The following is a 16,823-nucleotide window of genomic DNA, read 5'->3' as shown; positions in this document are numbered from 1 at the left end:
ATTTTATTTGAATTGAAGGAAATTTGTTCCTTGCCTACGTACCCGTTTAAGGGATCAAATCCACCGTAGTTCTCTTTCAAAATGTTTTTGTTTTTGTTGGTTGATTTTTAATTTTGAAAATTGGAATTTTGAAGAATGGAGATTGAGAGGCTTCATGAGCATTGAGATTTAAGAAAAAGTGGGGTTGAATTAATTATTTTGCAAAAAAAGTCTAAGTATGATTAAAATTCATTGAGATTTTATTAAGAAAATAAAAGGGAAAATACAATGGGATTTTGATCCCAAGGTTTATTTAGAAAAAAAATGTTTGAGTGATGTTGTTCATATTTTTTGGAAAATGATTTTTCTATGTGTAAATCCTAAGCATTCATCTAAACATACAATCCTAAACATACATCTAAACATGCATATACTAGCCATATACCTAAAGTGATGTGTGTGCATGTGTCGGTGCTTGTGTCGGTGTACATTATTAGAGTCCATTGTCCTTTACATCATTGGCCTAGATACATTCTATGGTCTTGCAAGAAATTTAAATTGTATGAAAGTAAAGTATTACAAAATTCCTAAGTATTACATTCTAATTTTTGCATGAATCTTAAAGTGCAAGAAATAAGATGAATATGGGATGAAATGGGAATGCTTGTGAGATGTATGAGACATGAAATGAAATGGTTAGTAACACATGGTAATATCAAAAGAAATAAAGCAAGAACAACACTATAGCACAAAGCCTAGAAAACAACCCAAAATAAAGGCAAAGTGAGTGCAAAACATGACTAAAATTTACTCATAAAATGCAAGATCCATATGACCTATAATTCTCACATTCCAACACATTTTTAATGGGTTTAGAATCAGGCTTTAGAATGGGAATTAAGGCAACATGATTAACTTGACATTTTTTAAAGCAAACTTAAGCATATTTGCATTATTTATTTACACAAGTAACTTGTAAACTAAGTAACTAACCAAGATTCATACTCCTGCAGCAATATCAAACACAAACAGTGGCTAAAACTCTATAAAACCAAGTGGTATAGGTCACAAATATTTATCAAGAAATTGGAAGTGGAATCAAGCAAATTTTCATCAATTTTTAACACAAAACATCACAAAATGGCAAGAAAATTAACACATTATTTTTTATCAATTTTCAATATGCAAAATCATCACAAGAATACCACAAAATTATCAAGAAATGTGTATGAAATTTTTTAGAATTTTTAGAGAATTTTTGGACACAAGAATATGCACCACTTTACAAATTTTAAAAAAATAGTAAAGGAACAACAAGAAAATACTACATATTTTTAACCAGGTTTTAGCACATAACAGTATCACAAGCATATCAAGAAAATAATCAAGAACATGTAAAAAAAATTAGGATGTTTGTTTATGAAAAATTTTGGATAGACAAGGGTGTAACTAGCAAGGCACAGTATTGAAATAGCAAAAAAAGGAGGGAAAACGAAAGTTACAGCAAGCTTAGGCCCAAATCCAAAATTCAGATTGATATGGACTATCCAAATGCTTTGCAACCATTGGATTGAACCGGATCCATCTAAACCCTAGATCCTAAGGCTCACAGCACGCTGCACACAGTAAGCACAAACATACACACACAAACTCAACATCTTACACGTACACGTCACCTAGGGGTAGATCTAACGGTTAGGATCAATAGGAACACAACAAGCACAACACGCGCGCGCGTGTGAGATCAGGAGGCACATATAAGCAAAAATGCTTGCAGGAACAACACAAAAGCAAGAACGCTTCTCTCTCTAACATACCTCTAGAGAGAGAAGCTCTGAAAGTTCAGTCGTCTTCTCCGACGAGAAAGGAAACTCCGGCGACGGAGAAAATTTTTCAGTGCCTATTCGAATTTTTTTTTTTACGGTTTTCGAACTCCTTTCTTACGTAGAACACGAATCTGACTTCAGATTTCTCGTGAAAGCACTACATCTCCCTAGATCTAACGAAACTAATTCGAACAAAATCTTCAAATGAAACGAGAATGAGGACGAAGGGATTACCTTGCTGATGAGTCTTAGGGCTTTGATTCGAAGTCCCTTTGTTATTGATCTTTGATTCACTGCTTGATTTGAAACCCTAGGGTTTTGGATTGACTCTGATCGAACTTCGATTTGGCTTTGTCGAACGTTCTTTTTGCTTCGTTTTGGACGAAATCGTTTCAATGTTGATGAATCTACTTCAGAACTCTGTTGAATTTGATTTTTGCTGAAACGTTCCTCTTCGTGTTCACTGATTCTTCGATCTTTCTTCCCCTCTTCTTCTTGCTTTTCTGTGATCATTCTGATTCACCACTTTAATGGTGAATTCGAACTCGAATTGTAGGAAAGCAGGTTCGATGATGATGATTTGTACGAATATCTGAGAATCTTGCAGATTTGTTGCAATTTCGCGGTTAAATGTGTTCGTTTATGGTGGAATTTGATGTGAATTGATGATTCTGGAACGGTTTCTTGTGTGATTGATGATGATTGCGATTTCTGGAACTTTATTGCTGTTGAAGATGAATATTCATGAAGATTCATGTGATATTCATCTTGTTCTTGAGTTTTTTGGCTCTTTGATCCGTATTTGGGTGGAGAGAGAAAAGAAAAGTTGTTATGATGATGTGTAAAGGAATGAATGGATCTGTTGACCCTTTGACTGATGACTGGGCTTTATAGCTGACATATGTGCCCTCTGGACCAATACGAAAATGACATGTGGCATAACTAACTCTTGGACAAATGAAAAACTGACATGTGTACTGGACTAATGACTTGGACAATATGGACTAAAATGCAATTTTTAGAATTTTAGGACTTAAAATAAAAATAAAAATAAAATGAATTAAAATTGGTAACCGGAAAATAACGTAAAGTGAAACGATTAAAATTGACAAAACGGACTAAAACGAACCAATGGCTTAAATGAGGTACTTTAAAGTAACCTCTCTCTGCCGAAATTTCGTGTGAAATGACCAAAATGCCCCTAGGGCTAAAACGACTAAAAATGACTCAGATGCAATTTTAAAATGGATTTTTAACAAGAAATTAACGCAGGAACTTATACAAACAAAATTAAAAGACTCAGAGACAATTTTAATAGTTTACACAGAGTTTTGACACATGAAAAGACTAAAATGCCCCTAGGGGCAAAACTGACTCAAAATGACTTCAAATGTAATTTTTGCAGTGGATTTTGACATAGAATGAAACAGAGACTTATTCAAACCAAATGAAAAGACTTAAACAATTTTTAAAAGACTGAAAGAAATTTTGACATAGGAAATGACTAAAATGCCCTTTTATGTGAATTTTGCAAGTAATATTGAAATAAAATGCAGAGAAAGATGTAATTGATCAGAGACAGTTCAAATGGCTTGTAATGCAAGATAAGAAGGATTGAGTTAGTATTTTTAGGTCCAAAATTAGGGTATAACAAGAAATAAGTAGACAAATATATGGTGTTAAATAATAATGAGTTGCTAATGACGTAAGATGATGATGTAAAATGACGTTATGATTGTTAAAGACAAATAATGTAAAATGGTGTACGACGAATAATGACGAATGACAAACTTGTTTTCTAATAACAAGTAAAATGATGAATAACTATGATGTAAAGATGAATGTTGTGTATGTGTCTTCTAAATGATGTTTTGGTGAGTCTTCATGCATCATATCATACATCATAATGACAAATGACGAATGCCGGATGTAAGTTCAGTAACACACCTCTGACTTACAACATTATGACAATATGATCCAGTACCAGAATGCATGTAGGTCTAGGAATTAAGCATGTTGCATATAGGTCATGTTAGGTGAACTGTGATATGTGAAAATGATGTGAATAGGTGTGTGATAAAGGTGTGCATCTGATGTATGTGATCATGATGTTTATGAAATAAATTGTATGAATATCATGATGAATGACTGATGATGATATGATGAATAACCGATAATGATATGATTATCTACTTTATTATTTATGTATTCCAATATATATTATGATGTGAATTCTCACCCCTTTGTTGTTGCTTGTGTACTTTGGTGTCTGTACCCTTGGGGTACAGATACTCAGGACGAGGAGCTTTATTTTGTAGGACGCTTAGAAAGTGGTGACGAAGATATATTTCTCGTAGCTATTAGTTGTGATATTAAGTAGTCGAATAAATATATGCTTTGATATGTAACACTAGGGTTGGGGTTAAACGTTGAATGTCTTTAAATTATGAAGTTTAAGTACTATGATGCTTTATGCTATTTTTCCAAATGATGTTAAGGACCGGATATTTATATTTATGAAACTTCTATGAAGTATATTCCGCTGTTGAACTCGATTCCCTATTATTTTATTATGTTAAAGATGAATGAATGTGTGTGACATCCTTTTTCGTTAGAACCATGATTATTATCTTATATAAAATAAATGTCGGGAATTAGGGTGTTACAACTGGCGTGTACAAAATTCATGCAAATGACAAGTAAACATAATTGTACAACTTCTTCTGATATTTCGTCACGAACTATCCTGCTTGTGAACCACCTGCTTGCTAACCACTGTGCATCTGAAATAAAATAAAGATATTAGGGTGAGACATGATGTCTCAGTGAGTTCCACCTATCCTAGGCTGTAAGCAATCTCAGGGAACCTATGATCGCCATTTGTTCTAACCTCAACCCATTTTGGGTTTATAATGTTCTTATATGCATAACTGAGCAATCGGGGGATAAGTAGGATCACTATCTGAATACTATCATGATTCTTATCATAATCATATTATCTTTCATATTATGTTAAAAAGTTAGCATTAAACAAGTAATATTATATTATTATCTGGATTGATTTTACGGAATAAACCCTAGTGGAGTAACCCTGAAATTTATACTCATGACATAATCGGTGAAAATTCCTACTGGCGGGAACACCGGACTCCTCTTGTCGTCGTGTGGGTCATCCTTACAGATAGTGCCTCGTTTCAACTAGCGGGAACCTTTCGTATCCAAACTGGCGTGGATAGCAAAAGCCACGACTTAAACATGTTTTAAAATAATCTGAACTGATTTCTTATAAACATGAAATAACCTCAACTCCACTACTGAATGGAAGTTAAAGAGTCATGACTTAACTTAATTGATTTCCTTATCTATACTATAGATAAAGAAAACTACCCCTTTCAACTTTTTTGCACTGACTTTTTCTCTTTCCAAAAATACCTTTCATTTTCAATACAAATAACACATAACAAATAGATAAGAATAAATTTAAATATTAAAAAAATATAACCAACACGATATGCGTATATTTATATTTGTCCAATTTTTATTCTTTTATCATTTAAAAAGTGTAACAAACTAGATGAGTATATTTATACTTACTTTTTTATTATCCTAATTATACCCTTAAACGACTTTTTCTATAATAAAGATTGTTGTTGGTGTCATTAAAAAAAAAAGAAATTCTTCCCTTTATGCGCGAGTTAGAATGCTTCTTGCATATACTCGTCATGAATAAATTTGGCATTTAAAAAAAAAGATTATATATTTTTATTTATATTATTGGTGTCATTGAAATAATTAATCATGATTAACTTATTTGTTATAATTTGAAAGAGAAAATATTTATATTTTTAATTTTAATCAAAACCAAAATTTCATAAAAAAATAAAAGGGTTTTTCTAACCTAAGCAAGATTGCACAACTTAAGCAGTAATAAATGCATAATTTTTTGGGTTTTTCTGAGTCATGTTAATGAGTCAATTAACTGGTTTTTCTTAAAGAGCGTTGCTAAATCTCGCCAGAGATTTGCTCACGAAAAATTCACGATAGTGTTTTTTGTTATATTTCAATCCTTTCTTTTAAGCTTTTGGAATGGTTATATATCTTTCTTTGTTTTCTATACTGCAATTAAATAGATATAGACAAAAAAGGACCACGTATGCCTTAAAAAGAAAAAGTCACCGCACCGTCACATTGCTACATACTTTCATAACTCACAGCAAGAATCTTATAAACCAGAATCATTTGCTATATTGCAAGTTTAATTCATCTCAGCGTTGCAGCTTCATAAGCGTAACTGAATTTGATATAATTAACTTTGTTGTCAGGAAATCATGGTCAGTGAGTTGTTGTGGTTGATACCCAGTTTTGCATGCCATGCCAGCTGCCATGAAATCAATGAGTTGAAGTGGCCGTGGTCACATGTAATTAAGCTGAGAGTTAACTTTGGATACCAAACTCATGGCTATTAAAAATTCAGCGGTGGTGATTAATTAAATACATCAATTTATGAAAGCCACAGAGAAACACTGTTCAGAAACAGGATTCCATCGCTAATCCCATATCTAACAATTCTCATCTCCCTTCTCCGTAAACTTAATCCTCTTCTCAAAATCACAGCCGTCTTTCATTTTATTAACAAGAGTAAGCTATGAATATGATTGAATTTGAAACATATTCCTGTATGTGATTTTGATTCAAGTGGAAAGGGGATCGCAGAAGAGGAAGAACACAGGGAGAAGGTGCTGAAGGTTGTTCATGTGTTTATCTGTGGCTTTCAAATAGGAAGAACAAACAGTTTTTAAGAAAATGGTAATTAAATGACTAATTAATATGACTCGGAAAAGCCAAAAAAATTATGCATTTATTACTGCTTAAGTTGTGCAATCTTGCACAGGTTAGAAAAACACAAAATAAAATACCGTTTATAATTTTCAAATGTAAGCGCAATAAAAAAAAGCGGAAAGACGGGCACATGAGTACCCGTCTTTTCACTATTTAAATATAATATTTTTTATCATATAAGTTATATCGGTCCCCGAAGTCCAATACTGACGCGGACATCGGATGACACAACATATCGAATAATTAATCTAATACTTTCATGTACTTGCTCATGTTGGCCTATTCAGGTTCGAGGCATATCGTTGTCATATGCCATTTCTAAAAGGGTTATAAAATAATTCCTATGCCCTGATAAACATATATTGTCATAGAAGAACTAACATAAATTAATAATAAATTAAAATAAGTGAATTAATATAATTTCATGGAAATTAAATTACCCAAGGTAGGGTTTCTATCTAAAGGAAGTCACCTTGAATCACACTCCTGAAAAAATTTCAAAGCAGCTTATCAACAATCCTTAGCTTCTTCTATCTCCAAAATTCCATAATTACTTTTCCACAACAGCTTATGCCCTAGCTTATAGCTTCGCCAATTTTGAAACAACTCAACTCACTTGTGTTCTACTCTTACTTCATCAACCAACATGTACAAACATTCTCATTTCAGTCCCTGCACCAGAAGTTCACTGTTTGCCATTTAAGCACTTTCAAATAAGTTTAATTACCATTTAAGCACTTTTGCCATTACTAGAACATATTATCATTTTACAAGTACTCATATACCCACTTAATATATATTTCCTAAGTTGATAATCACAAAATTATACTTGAAACAGCTCAAATTCTAATTTAAGCTTTTGTCCAAACAGCTTATCTAGTAACTTATGGCTTCTATCATATTAATTTCAATCCAAATTTTCACACAACAGTTCCAACATGTATAACCAGCCCTATGAATCTCTTATACAGTAGCTTAATCCACAACTTAGTCATTTAAGGCAAAATTCCCAAAACAACTTAACTGACATCATATGACCTCTAGACAATTCAATTTCAATTCAAATTTTCCAGAAGTAAACCAAACATGTATACAGATCTCCTAAGCCACTCATACAAGAATTCTAACATGTTTCATTCAATAATCAAATATGGTAGCTTTTGGAACAACTTAATCACAAATTAAGCCATTAATCACTTGTACTTACACTCAATTTCAACTTTCAGCCCTTGCCTCAGTCTTGACTCTTCTCCTTGCTTCCAACTTTGTGTTTCTACTTCAAAACTTGAACCTATCATCCAAAAACATCACTACCATGAACATCATCTCTTAAATTTCATATCTCTTACTTGCAATAAAAGCTTACCTAAGGTCCCAAAAGGTGGGGAGATGCTGCTATGGCTGATTAAAGGGAGAGAAATTAATTCTTGGAGTCTAGTTGATAGATAAGTAAAGTATGGCTAAAGACCATTTCAATTAGGATTAGAACTCAAGTACTCCAAATCAATACGACATTAACGGAAGTTCGTTTACCACTTGAGTCCAACCACTTCATTTTTTCATTGTTGATTTGTTTTTAATAAGTTAATTTAATTGTTTCCTAAATTTATCACATTGTAAGTTATGTGTTGACATCTTAGGAAATAAACTACCATCATAAAGAGTGTGTTCAAGAGTGTACTGTCAATCCTGAGGTTAAGATTTCAGTATTACAAAGAAGATAACTCTTGAATTTCACACTTCAAGTCATTAAATCAACCTTTCCTCAATTCATATATGACAAATGACAAATCCAAATATTTCCCTCTCCTTCACATATCATGATATGAACAAAAGAAATGCTGCACATAAATGCAAAGTTGGTGTGCCATCAATATGCGCAACCACACCAAACTACTACAAATTTCACATGCAGCATAATTGTTTGTGGTCTTCATCTCCTCTACCCCACCCAAACCACCAACCAGAAACAAAAACAGTAAATAAAAAACTCATACAGTTTTCATCTCCCAAGTACACCCCAAGGAAAAGGCCTTTCAAGTTAAGTAACGAAACAGTTAACAGAAAACAAAGGAAATTTGCTCTGCTATCACTATCGATTTTTAGTTTTAGCAGTGTAATTTGATGATAATTTTATTTTACCTGTCATAATTTTTTATCATTGTCAAGCAAAAAGGCAATGAAATTATTAAAGTAGGATAAGGATGTGTTAACAAAAGATCAAATGTAACACCCTAGATAAATGGTACAAATTTTTGGATTCCAAAGCAAAAGTTTCGCAACACAGAAATTACATTTAAGGTCAGATCCAATATGACATTTGACCTTTGAACTTGGACTTGTATCTGTAATGGAAGCCTTGCTATGTCACAGAAGTATCCTGCCAAAAGAAGAGGTTGTAAGATTTTTTTTTAAAGAAATGCTAGTTTTAAGTTGAGGAAAATTGTAGACAAAGAAGAAAAAGTATATAACTTGTGAATAGAAATAACAAGCACAGATAAAGCAAAAGTATCAGCAAAGGAATCTACATACCAACTTCTAAAGCTGACATAAACCAACTGGTATTACTAGAGCAAATAGGGGAAATCCCAGAATTACAATATTATTCCTCTAATAGAATATAACAGTCCTTATTTTCTTCTAATCTTGATGGACACAGGTCTGAGGAGCCTATGCTATGTGTCCATAGCCTAATAAGAGTTAGTTATTTAGGTAATTAGAAAATAAGGCATGTTGTCTTTAAATAGAGATTAGAAATTAGAGAATGATGATCTTGTGTAGACCTGGGGCTTGTTGGCATTTGAGAGAGTTATAGTCTCAAATATAACACTGTTTATGATTCGGTTTAGGAAGGAAACTGAACTGTTACAACCGTTCGGTAAAACTGAACCAAACTGTTAGTGGCTCGAGCCAAACTGAACTGGTATAAGGGTTGGTGCATTGGTTTTGTAGTTTCAAGCCAAACCTGAACTAGCTTTACAAAAAACCGAACAGTACTTTTTCGAACCAAACAATACCAAATTATTATTATTAACTAACAATAGTGACAGTTGAAAAAAAACCCAAAATTATCAACTTAGGACTGCTATTATTAATCGATAATTAGGACAAAAAATTTGAAAGACTCTAGACTCTCCCAACACCAAAATACCCCAAGTATACACAAATAATAAGATCATCATTCTCTAATTTCTAGTCTCTATAGGCAACATGTCGTATTTCCTAATTACCCTAACTAAATCTTATTAGGCTATGAACATAACACAGGCTCCTCAGACCTGTACCTATCAATATTAGAAGAAGATAATGTCCTCCAGAAACCTAAAAGAGATATTCACTACTTGCCCTGCCAAGCAATGTAGTCAAACTTGAGATCCTACCTAGGATCAGGAGGTGGGTGAAATGTTGTAACTTGAGTTTCATAAGACAGCTTATATACAAGATCCTATACACACATGAGCATAAAAACTATCATATGTGCATAAAATAACCCTTAAATCACTATTTAACTAAATAAAATACAAGAGAATGAATTTGATTGGAAGTGTTTGGCCTGGACAGGCTACAGCCCAATTCCCTCATCATAAAAAATATATATAAGTCCAAAGCAAAAATAAATTAAAAATTAATTTGGGCCTCGTGGCCAAAGCTTTCTTTGCTCCTTCACCAAAAAAAAAAAGCTAGTTCTAATAATCAACAGACAAAGAGAGACTGTGAGTCGCCTCAACCATGGTTGTCAAAATCGCATGACAGGGAAGAGGGAGAGTCATAGATGGCAGCACAAGCGTACGTAGTGGCGCAAGAGCGGTCATTGGCGCTAGCAGCTAAACAATCGGGTCATATAAGTAAAACCTGACCTGAAGACAGAAAACACCCATTTTGGCGTCTATCCACACACACAATCCTACATCCCACCGGAATATTCGGTCACATTGCAGCACAGAAGTCTGGTTGTCGATTGTAGAATTGTGCGATCCTATGATCTAACTCGCAATCTTGACTGCTTTGCTGCCAAGTGATAATACATTGTTCACCACCTATTCAATTTCATCGTATATGTGAGCCTTCGTATGTGGTTACATGGTACAAAAATATAAGCACTATCATTGTAGGATTCAAGAACAACCAAGCCTTAATCCACTAAATGGGGTCAGCTACATGGATCAAATTATGCCATAATATTCGGTCAAAATCCATATTAGATTCAACTCATTAATCACTAGATCTTTTTTAGTAGTTTCTCTTCTAGTTTTCTCTAGGTCTAGATCTGCTTATAGTGATCTAACTATCCTCCATTTGATCTACTCTCCTTACCGCAACATCTCAGGTCTTATCTCTTCATGACCAAACCACCTACCTAAGCTTAGTCTCACCTAAGCCTAGTTTCAATTATCAATCATTGTAATAACATACAATAGTAAATCTTTCATTTTTATTCCTCTATAAAAATATAAATGTAATAATCATTTTATAAATTAAAAAAATTGTGCTAAACCATTGTAATTAGGGTCTCTGATCATTGATCATCAGTATGGAACTAAATTTAAATGTATTCCCATGATTTTGTTTCTTGTGAACCGGGTATCCTCACACACCTGCAGATACTAATCATTTCCCTCAGGAAATTTAACATTACTGCATTTTTAGAGCTGAATCGAAATCAGAACCTCTTGTTAAGCTATATAGAGTACAAACAACAATTGGAAGCATGCATTGAAGAAAAACATCTTATGGGGCACGATTAATTAGAAACAAAAAAAGAAAAGTAGATGGGCACGATACCTAGTTGAGAAGAAAGAGAATGTTCTTCAATGTGATGAATCAAAGGCTAAAAAACTGGAAAACGATGAAGCAGAGGAATCCCAAAAATATGAAGATGAAAAAATAATCAAGGAAGACAAAGAATCTGGTCGATCCATGATTCCTTTTTCTGCTCGTTTTGGTCACAACGGATTCGTTGATCTCTTCAATCTTCACCATTGTAGAGAATGGAGAGTTTCGATTCGATCTTCACCGTTGTGGTCACCCGTGGGAATTGCAATAGCTATGCCTACGGGCGCCAAACAAAAATCCAAAACAATCAACCAAACACTATAACGTTGTTTTGGAATTTATTTGTTTATTTTTAGGAGCTTATTTCCATTTCACTTTTTTTAATAGTTCTATAATGTTTTTTTTTTTTTTATGAAGTATGATGTTTTTATAAGATTATTTCTTAATGTAATAAAGAGCATTATCTTTAAGTAAATTATTTTCACATTTTGGGAATTCAATTTTTTTAATACTCTAATTCATTAGAGTCCAAGTTGTAGGTTTGTTCTGAACCACCAAAATCTCATAAACTGGTCTGAATTTATTTGATCATTGGACATTTAAAATAAAACATTATAAGTTTCGGTAGCAAACATGCGTTACAGTTCCAAACCAAAGTTGAAAATTATGATGATAAAATGAAATAAAAAAAGAAAATCTCCTAGGAACAAATAATATCACAACTTTATGTTGACAATAGTTAACTCTAAACGTAAGATCTTTGCCTCTTCATTTGAAAGTCTCGTTCTTGATTAATGTTTAAGCGTTTGATCCTCTAAATTGTTGTGCCTGCAAGAAGCCAATTAAACATTAGAAGACATAGTCAAATTACAAGAGATAGTTCATATGATTCCACAATGCAAAAGTTAAGCATAACATATGTTATTGCAACTTCATGTGATTTTGATGGAACGTATAAAGACAACACGAGATCAAAATGTATAGTATTTCAAAGCCAAACTAAACTTCTAATAAAAATAAAGGCATAATTGTATGTTTGGTCTCTTATGTTTATTTTAGGTTTCAACCTAGTCCCTTATGTTTTAAAAGTTTCAAATTAGTATCTTATATTTTAAGAATTTTAAGTTTGTCCTAAACGTTACTCACATTGGAATAAGTTAGTCTCTTCTATCACTTGACCATTTAGAGATATGGGTTGAGTATATGGATGTTGGAATTTAAGTTACTTACAAAATCAATTTTAAAACATTTTTTTTTCATTTTTTTTGTTTTATTAAAGTCAATATTATGTTGCGGTAGAGACTATCTTATTCCAAAGTTGGGAGAATTTTCACCTACTCTAAAACATAAAACATAAAATCTAAAATAAGTTTAAAACATAAAAGACCAACTCAAAACTTTTTAAACGTAAGGGACAAACTTAAAATCTAAAATAAACACAAGGGACCAAACATGCAATCAAGACAAATATAAATTTGGTACCTTGTAATGAATATTATTTATTGCAGATTTAAGGACATTAGCTCCAACAATCAACCTCAACTTCTGCTTGAAATCATCACGAGAAATCTTCTTTGACTGTACAAGCATGACATGATACATTAGTGATATTTTATTATTTAAGACTAGACACCTATTTGAGCTCATGTACATACCTTCAGCAATGCATAATGGGTGTTGACAATAGACATAATATGGGAAGGAACCATGTTGCTGATGGAATCCAAAAGCATGGTAAAAGGAAGCCAATGGGTCCTCGGAGATCTTCCAATGTTAGCAGGGACACTAGTAGCGTTTGCCTGAGGTATCCCACAAACCAAAATTGTTTGGACAAAGGTAATAAAACAAAACGTTATAGAACTAAAAACCATAAGACGGATCTTAGAAGATGAAAGCCCCAAAATATTGCATATGAACATGTTAAAACCATAAGATAAATAAAAATTATTAGTTTAGAAAGGTGTACACTAGAGAAAACATTCTTAGATTATAAAATAGTTAAAAAAAATTGGCATTGATATTGTCTTTTACATAGAAAACCAAGAAAACAAAAGATGTAAAACTTATAAAAAAAAACTTACAGGGTCAATTGTAAAATGCTCATTGCCATTTTTCTTACTCTTATTTGAACAAACATTTCCTGTAAAAGAAATATCATGTGTCGTGATCAAGAATACTTTTTGGTTGTTGAAAGAAATATCAATCATACAACTTAGCAGCATAAACAAATTATTGTTTTGTCAAACCAAAGTGATGTTGTTAATATGTTGAAAAGAATTATATATTAATTTATTTGCCAATGATTAACTTCGTCACACTTCTGTGATAATTATGTAATGTTAAAATATAAAACATTTTTTTTTGTGCAAAAGCATATATCTACACTAACACACGAGGTAAAAAAAATGCTAAAGGAACAATACATCACCTTCAACATCCAAAGTGGCCTTGAAGCTGACAACAAATTCTGGATATATATGTGTGTTCATATTCATGTTCCAAACCACATAGTACTCTGGACATTGAATGTCGTCCACCCCATTATCATATTCACAACTACTTGGACAAAGTTGATCACTGCCTGGATGAAGAAGCTCCACGTTCCCCATTATTACACGACATAGGACTAAATGCTTAATTCCATTGTAATCAACACCACAATAAAGTGAGCTGTAAAAATGGAAAAACTAAATCATTTTAGCATTCCAAAAAATAACCTATAATAATATTAATGTATGAAATTCAATGTTCATCATATGAAAACTAACCATGCATAAGGACGGGTAACAGTCGTAAGATGAACACCAAAGCCATATATGCCTTTAGTTGGAGATAGTCCATTGCGACGAAGTCCATATTCCGTCATCTTTGACAATTCCTCTTTAGAAGAGGGAAGCCATGCATAACGAATATTTGCATCACCCTGAACACCTTTTGTGATATCAGCTTTTTTCTGGAATAACTCCATCCGCTTTTGCATTGACATGCCTGAGTTGCGGTAAATCTCAACAATGTCAGACTCTATAATGCCGAAAGTATTCATTCCTGTAAGAAACATATCCTGTACAGAATCCACATCCAATTTTCCATATATAGATTCAGTGTAAGCATCTAAATCTACATATAGCTCTTGCTTAATAGCTCCAGCAAAAACTTCAGGGAAAAAGCAGTTGCCTTCCTCATCTATCCATGCAATGGGTTGTTGCAAACCCGTTTTCAATTCCACATGAAGCATATGTAGAAAATCTAGCATAACCTCTTGACCATCTAACTTTAGCTCCACATTTCCCTTCTTTTTTTTGAAATCTTTCTTAACCAAGTCAACAACATCCTCCGGATAGTCAAACCATTCATCGTTCTTATAAAACATCAAACGTTTAGGCATCACACTTTTCTTATAGTTTATATACATCTTGGCCATGGATCTAGAAATACCAGGACCAGAGTCATTTGGTCTGCAAACATTTTCAAGCAACGAAACTCCAGTCAGATGTGCAACACATCGAGTAGCAGTTCCATCCAATGCCTTTGAGGGTTTTGCTTCCATTTCTATCTACTAGATGACTACCTGTGTACACACACTCGAATATAAAACTTATGGTGCAACAATTTGAGAATATTGAACTAGTATAAAGGATCATGTGCTCATCATAGTAATATAATGTTGACATAATAATAAAAATAGTAAATAAGAGCACTCCTTGGAGAGCAAAACAAGTAATTTGAAACAGTTGGACAAGCAAAATATTGTAACATCATAAATAGAACATAATGGAATATAATATTAAAACAAAGTTTGAAGGTTTCTTCAACATCATACTATTGTATGTACTAGAAATTTACCGATATGTCAAATGTGAAAATTTATGCTCTATAGTCTACACAAGACATTCCAAGTAAACTCATAATCACAAAGTATATTGAAGTGACCTTTGATACCGACTTTCCAACAAAACAAATCTATTTCTACAACTCTTCTTACGGTCCCCAAAAAAATCCTTCAAAATAAACACTTAATGATTGATATGATTTTCTTAAAATTGACAAATCTTAATCCATTTATCATTTACTCATAAACAAGTTGTGCATAAAAGGCTTCAAACTTTCCCATATTTGGGTATAACTTAAAGTCACCTTTGAGAAAAACATTCACTAATCTCAACCTAAGAAATTGTATTGATAATTCCCCACTTTAAATAAATAAATAAGTCCACGCTCCTTTTTGAATAAAATTTAAGCAAAAATATAAAATGTAAAATGTAAATGCATCCTTATGAACTACTGAAATGCAAAATATGTTGGCACCCCAATAACACAACAATCATTCGCAACACCCCAAAATAAAATCATTCAAAAACATCTATGAATTTTAAAATCACTTCAAACATAAAAATCATCCCCTAAAACTGATAAAAAAATAAAAACTCAATTCAAACATAAAGAAAAGAAGATCCTTACTTGATCCACTTAAACCAACTCATTAATTACAAATTCAATCAAACACAAAAATAAACCATTAAAAGATGGAAATTACAATAATTGAAACTCAATAAAAAAAACCATTAAATTAAATAAATAAAAATAAAAAACTAAGCAAAAGAGACAAGACTTTAAAATTATACCTGAATGCAGAAACACACACAACAATGGAATACTGAACAATTTCACAAGTAATTTGTTCTAACTTTGAAATTGTACATCTAATTGTTGGAGTAAGAGGTCCTTTATATACTGATTCTAACCAAAAAACATAAACTTTAAACTAATCCATTAGGCGAGTTGGCATCTCATAGACACGCCTTAAAAGGAAAACATTAACAAATTGATAATTTCCTTCTATGAAATTCAACAAACTTTCACTTGTTTTGGTATGTATTTTAACCATTCACATTCACTTCTAGAATGCTGAGTAAGCATCTAGTCATTATTCATTGTATTAGGTTTCTTTTTCAACAATTCACAAATCTTTCTTATCCTTCTAGAATTCAATTTTTGTCTACTTTTGATTTGATTTTCGAAGGTTTGTTAAATTATAAAAAAAAATTCTTTTAATGTGAAATTCAAGTATGGTTATTTGTTAAAAAAAATCCGATTTGTTACTTTAAAATAAATTTAATAGTTAAAGTAATAACTTTATAAATAATATTAAAGTTGACATTGGCACTTATCGTGTAAACATTTTTATTATACTACTTGCTTAGACTGTGTGTACTTGCTCACATTTTTTTGCAAAAAAAGTGTAAATTAGTTATGGACTAGCATCCCTTAAAATTTAGTTTTACCTTCAATATTACTTAAAAGTTAATCTGTTTTCAAATCCTTTTAAAATTTATTTCCATAACAATTTTTCATTGTTTTAAAAGTAAAAATAATCTGAAATCTAAACAAATAACCATAGATGAATTT

The 16,823-nt window shown here is 32.3% G+C and overlaps 1 protein-coding gene and 1 long non-coding RNA gene across 4 annotated transcripts in view; both read right to left on the bottom strand.

Annotated features, from left to right (window-relative positions):
- The window catches only part of LOC146950509 (uncharacterized), a 72,610-nt gene extending 60,816 nt beyond the window's left edge, over positions 1-11,794 (bottom strand). The window contains exons 1-5 of one of the 3 annotated variants that reach the window (XR_015027557.1): positions 11,427-11,794; positions 8,939-9,024; positions 7,852-7,935; positions 7,117-7,332; positions 4,410-4,588 (exon numbers count right to left, since the gene is read on the bottom strand). This is a non-coding gene — a long non-coding RNA (uncharacterized LOC146950509). Of the gene's footprint in view, positions 1-4,409; positions 4,589-7,116; positions 7,333-7,851; positions 7,936-8,938; positions 9,025-11,426 lie in introns of those variants that run through there. The other 2 variants (XR_015027558.1, XR_015027559.1) reach the window with 2 other exon arrangements.
- A 421-nt stretch (positions 11,795-12,215) lies between these two features.
- Positions 12,216-15,075, bottom strand: LOC146950508 (inactive poly [ADP-ribose] polymerase RCD1-like). The gene is made up of 6 exons (XM_085748645.1): positions 14,186-15,075; positions 13,846-14,087; positions 13,499-13,557; positions 13,073-13,216; positions 12,900-12,995; positions 12,216-12,245 (listed from the first exon to the last, which is right to left on the bottom strand). Exons 1-6 carry the CDS (start codon positions 14,962-14,964, stop codon positions 12,216-12,218), a joined length of 1,350 nt encoding a protein of 449 aa, XP_085604771.1. The 5' UTR covers positions 14,965-15,075.
- Positions 15,076-16,823: the final 1,748 nt, after the last annotated feature.

This window comes from Medicago sativa, chromosome 2 (assembly GCF_051527215.1).
Source record: "Medicago sativa cultivar Bolivia chromosome 2, Bolivia_mono, whole genome shotgun sequence".
Lineage (NCBI taxonomy): Eukaryota > Viridiplantae > Streptophyta > Magnoliopsida > Fabales > Fabaceae > Medicago > Medicago sativa.
Note: the sequence above shows the minus strand (reverse complement) of the source record. Positions and strands in the feature narration are given on the sequence as shown.

What these genes read in the sequence shown, in the direction of transcription:
- LOC146950508 (XM_085748645.1), bottom strand. Translation starts at nt 14,964, where the DNA reads ATGGAAGCAAAACCCTCAAAGGCATTGGATGGAACTGCTACTCGATGT. An exon ending in GGCCACTTTGGATGTTGAAG is followed by an intron (nt 13,558 to 13,845) that starts GTGATGTATTGT and finishes TTTCTTTTACAG; the next exon opens with GAAATGTTTGTTCAAATAAG. An exon ending in AGCATTTTACAATTGACCCT is followed by an intron (nt 13,217 to 13,498) that starts GTAAGTTTTTTT and finishes GGGATACCTCAG; the next exon opens with GCAAACGCTACTAGTGTCCC.